The sequence below is a fragment of the Porites lutea genome, chromosome 3, assembly GCF_958299795.1.
Source record: "Porites lutea chromosome 3, jaPorLute2.1, whole genome shotgun sequence".
Classification (NCBI taxonomy): domain Eukaryota; kingdom Metazoa; phylum Cnidaria; class Anthozoa; order Scleractinia; family Poritidae; genus Porites; species Porites lutea.
In genome coordinates, this window is record NC_133203.1 from 5,786,965 (window position 1) to 5,792,444 (window position 5,480).

Sequence of the window (5,480 nt, forward strand, 5' to 3'; positions counted from 1 at the left end):
TCACGGCTGAGATGTCAGAAGCAGAGATCACTTTCTTGGACTCAAAAGTGTACAAAGGAATTAGATTCAACAAAAAACCAATCCTAGACGTGCAAACATATTATAAACCAACCAGGCGCCCATGCACCAACAGAAGCCTTTCTCGTGTCAACCATCAGGCGTGAAGAAAGTCTTCATTAAAGGAGAAGCGCTCAGGCGTGTAAGGACTGATTCCTCTCAAACCACTTTTGAGAAAATATAAAAAATTAGGAAAATTGCCTGATAGAAAGAGGCTACCCTGTCCCTATTGTGAGAAAGTACCTGTCTGAGTTAAAATTCGCTGACAGGAAAACAGTCCTTCAGCAGAGCAACAAATCCGCACGTAATGAACTACTGCCTTTCGGCACACAATACCACCCGGCTTTACTTGGACTAAAGGAAATACTATGGTTTAGCTGCCAACTATTTCCGAGTCAAATACGTGAGGTTTCCTTCTTGTCATGTCCGGAATTTCCGAACATTTCCGACGATTTTCTGAAGACTTCCGAATATTGGCGAAAATGTCCGAAGATGTTCCGACGACCTGTTCAATGACGACATTTCTATAGTGTGTTGTAATTTGGATTATCGGTATTTTCGGGAGCATTGAATTTAATTTTCGTTATTAATCACGTATTAGAGAACAATTCGTCCGGATTTGTGAGTCAGGCGAGAAAAATTGTCTTTGATGCGTGAGATCGATTTCTTAAGTCCGGAGGCGGAAGACTTATGCATAATGCGTGAGTGAGAAAACGGCACCTTATACAAAAACAACAACGGCTAAGAGAAATCTTTAAGGAGTCTCCCCTCATATCATAAAGCAAGGGAAAATCCCTTAAGGACCTATTTAGTGCAGGAGTCGTCTGTTGCGACTATCCAGCGGATAAGTATTACGGAAATCAATTACGCTATCCGCTGGATAGTGATTTATCCGGTGGATAGCGCTATCCGACGTTTGAACAACCGGGGCCAGACTCTTAAGTCATTCCGAGAGGTCAGAGCAATGGTAGAAAAGGAGCTGAAACGGTTCTGTTTGGAACAAAGCATACATTCTTGGTTCTTTTTGGAACTCCATCACTGATATTCAGTTTCACACTACCGGACGGGAATCAAGAACGGAATTCTTCCGCGCAGATCACATGACATCGTTTGCCGTGGGACTCAGAATCAACAAGAACGCTCTTAGTAGCGTTGAGTCTCGCTTGCTGGAGATGAGTTTTAATGTCAAAGGCCCCGGTGCCGTTATACTACTTTTTCGTTTGGAATACAAAACGAGTGTCGTATGTCATAATGTATATACTCAAAAAGTAAAAATTGCAAGGAGAGACAGGCTGCACATCTTAGCCTCAAACCGGTGTGAAACCTTTGAAAACCTTCTACATATTGGTATTGCTCCATTGAGGAGTACTCTTTCAGGGATTCTACACTCGAAAAATTGAACGATGATTGTTATCGGTATCAGGGGCCCATGACTCTGTCAGTATAAATATACATAGCTTCTTTGTACCGGACCAAGATACGGCTCGGTACAGTATATGTTCAGCACAGGAAAAAAGTGTAAGTTGAACAGAACCTTATACAACACACAGTTAATTCAGTTCGTGCGTATTCCTGCTGAATTTGTTGTCCGTTTTATAAGATATCAATATCGCATGAAAGTGGATGGATGGATGGATGGATGGATGGATGGGATGGGATGGGATGGGATGGATGGATGGATGGATGGATAGGTAGGTAGGTAGGTGGGTAGGTAAGAACCTTAGTTTATGGCACGATAAAAAGATCAGGATTGCTGGTGGGGTCGTACATACAAGAATTACAAGAAAAATAAGGGGTACTGAAAGCAAATGTACACTTAAAAATTAAAAACTGTTAAAAGTTTTTTCTTGTATTACAGTATCACCAGGATAAAGCGTTTTATTTTCCCGGAAAATTTCACTTTCTCGTCAAAACAATCACTGACTCAGACAGACTCGGATTAGTTTACTTGAATTAAGCGTTCAGTACAGCGAACGGGGTTATGTTCTGTGAAATTTATCTACAGTCTGCGGCCCACATCATCACTGATCCACGATTTATTTATTTATTTTATTTTCAAGTTCTTTTTAACCGATCCTTGATCCCTGATTTCTCGATCCTCGATCCGGATTTTCCAGTAAACCTTGAAGTTTTGCTCAATAAGATTACTCGTTTTTTTCCGACCACTGAAGTGATCAGTTGTTCCAAAATAATCAACGCTTTCAAGCCATAGAGTTCTTGGACCAACCCGTTCCGGAAAAGCTCGATATGGGATTTCTATTAACTATGGACGAAGTGCTGCAAGTAGAGTGTGCGGTTAGTCGAGTTCAAAGCTACCCGTATAAACACATGACACGTGACACGTTAGGGTGGATTTCCACTGATGCCTTTTGGCTCCGCACGTTAACGCACGTAAATTTTAATCACGTAAATCAAATAGAGGTAAGACATAAAGTATTGAGATTAAATGTCAAATTAAGTGAGTTTCTACTTTTACGCTTACATAATTGTACGTGCAGCCTTTCATACATTGCCTTTATTTTATTTCCGAACGCAAATTTTACGCACTTGCGCACGTAAAAATTACGTGACAGTGGATACTTCATATCTCAAGTATATATCTCATATCTCGAAGTGCAACACTACTTCACATCGTAACAACTACGAAAATCTATCAATTAAATACATAAAACAAAGTGAATCTATTTATCCCTACATTTCCTGTAATTACGACAATATTCTGCGAAACGTAACGCCTTAAAAAGCCACAAAATCCTAGGATTTCCCCGCTATAATATTTCCTCATCCTGCTTGGGGATGTGCCTGCATGTCGTGCATAATTACACGAAAATCAGGGGCCTACATTCGAGGAAAATTACGTTTTATGGGTCACATAGATCACAACTTTCCCAAGCATCATAAACACGAGTCAATGAGACTGGACGATCTTTATTGCTTTGTGCAGTCAGCAGCTGAGTCAGAAAGGTCGAAGTAATGGCGGAAAAGGAACTCAAATGGTACGGCATCTTCGTGGTTCTTTTTGGAACCATTTTAAGCATTGCTGACCCCATTACTGATTTTCTTACACTGGTGGAATTCTACCGCACAGATCACAAGACGTGGTTCGGTGTGGGGCTTACATTCATTATTTTGCCAAGTTTGTTTTTTCTTTTAATTAACGTTAACTACGAGTTAAATTCAAGGAGTGATGATGAAGAGTGCCAGTCTAAGGCTCGCAAATTCACACATGTTTCAGTCCTTGGATGCAATCCACTCCTTCCGGCCTGGCTGAAACTGCGAACGCTTTATTGCTACCTAAAGAAGTTACTAAAACTCAGGCAAGGTAATAACACCGATCAAACGGATGAAGACTTGGATGGTCTACTGGATTTGAGCAAAGTCGCTGTTCTGGCTGAGGCCGCTCTTGAGTCAGCTCCTCAGTTTATTATTCAGTTGTACGCCATGGCTGTTCAACAGCAATCGGTGTCGATCATTCAAATGGTTTCCCTGCCTGTGTCTTTCCTCAGCATGGCTTGGGCGTCTACTGTCGGCGATGAGTTTGTTAGCGGTGATGAAGAAAACTTCCATTTCAGTGTAAAACATACAGTTTTACTTTTTGTAACGCACTTGCTTGTTTTAAGCAGTCGACTTTTTGCAGTTGCTTTGTTCACCGAAAGCTACAAGTGGTGGGTTACCAGTGTTTTGATCCTTCACTGTACGGTGATAACGATATGTGACAGAGTTTGGCTTTGTAGAGCACACCGCAACCTCTACGGACGTAGGCAATCGGTTATTGTTTTCTGCCTCCATTGGCTAAGAGATGATTTGTCTTTCGACGACTTCGGCCAAAACAAACTTTTAAATATGCAGTTGGTCTCCAACGTGCTGTTTGTGATAGAAAACATCACCCTGATCCTGTTGTTTTATTTCAGTAATTTCCCTCACACCTGGTACTCCTTACCAGTCACTATCTGTGTCTGTTTATTTGCTGTTCTTGGAGCCGTAATGAGACTTACTCACTTTCATTACTTAAGAAGGAATCAGACGGAATACAGAAGAAGCAATAGCATAGAAATGTCGAGCAACCGCTCCGGGGTTGCAGCAATAAGCTAGCAATATGTCTACGAAACGTCGCGATCGGTATAAACAGTCTGATCTTGTATATTGGTACGTGTCAAGTTAATATGTGATCGGTGATAATGTTGGCTGACTACGAACCGCAACAAATAATACCGTTCAAGTGCAGCTGCACTCGTATAGTAATCCCCTCGAGGTTGCAGCAACATAAAACGGAGGTAAATCATAGTCTGATCTTGTATTGGTACGTCTCAAGTTTTTATGTGATCTGTTACATTATGTAGGCTAACTATAATGTTCAAGAGTCGCAACTAGGGAAAGTAGAAAAGTACTGTCAACTGGGACACACATTTAAGCCATTACGTTATGTTGATTTACTGACTTATTTACCGAATTTGGGATAATTTGTGAGTCATTCAGTATTCAGTAATGAATTAATTAGTTCAAAAGTAACTAAACTAAACTGAACTATACTAAAACGAGCCAAATGTTTGTTATTTACTCTGTCATGCGTGTAGTCTACGCATGTGGTTATCAAACAATACAATAGCTCATAGTCATTTTGTTCTCGGTCTTGTTGCACTGGGCTGGCAGTGAATTTTCAAAATATTGACTCCACTGAAGTGTGACAGTTCATGACAAATTCTGACAAAATAGCAAAACTGTAGTTGTCGCTAAGACCTTGAGGGTTAACATTCTTGTAATATTGTTGAGCATTATCACTATCGCAATGGTGGTTTTTGCAACATACCTAGTTAGAGAATAAGCTTTCAAATATACCATACTAAAAAATACGCCCTGGGTCATAATTATATTGCGCTCTGCTTTGCGTGAGAAAGCGGTTCTACGGTTTTAAACAAAACTTATAGGTGTCTAAAATATTTTTGACTTTGAGATCGCTTTTCAATTAGGACAATAAATTAGCATCACCTTAAAACGCGAATAGTTGTTAAGTATAATTTATAACACTCTAAACATTCCGGACCAGCATACAGTCTGCCATCTGAAACTAAACACAATCTGATGTCAACCATAACTTTCTTTTCCAAAGAGTAGAAGAGAGGGACTCGTCGCATTTCCTGGAATATTTTAAAATTCGGGCCTTATTCAAGGAGCCGCTTAATCGAAGAAGAGGGGGATGGCCTATTAAAGTAATGCTTAAAATAACTGAAATAATTGTGGCAAAAATTAAAATATTTAGTCAAGATCAGGGGCGGATCTAGGGGGAGGGTGCAGGGGTGCCAACCCCCCCCCCCCCGCCCCCTGAGATGACCTGCGGTTTTCTAATACAACTGGTATTCTGCAAAAAAAACTATGTGGTTTATTAGTGTTGAAGTAGAGAAAGAGACGAGTGCACCCCCTCCTAA

At 40.5% G+C, this 5,480-nt stretch overlaps 1 protein-coding gene across 1 annotated transcript; it reads left to right on the plus strand.

Moving 5' to 3' along the window:
* The first annotated feature begins 3,030 nt into the window (after positions 1-3,030).
* LOC140931479 (XK-related protein 6-like) lies at positions 3,031-4,149 on the plus strand. Its single transcript, XM_073381290.1, has one exon. It carries the CDS (start codon positions 3,031-3,033, stop codon positions 4,147-4,149), a length of 1,119 nt encoding a protein of 372 aa, XP_073237391.1.
* The last annotated feature ends 1,331 nt before the right edge of the window (positions 4,150-5,480 follow it).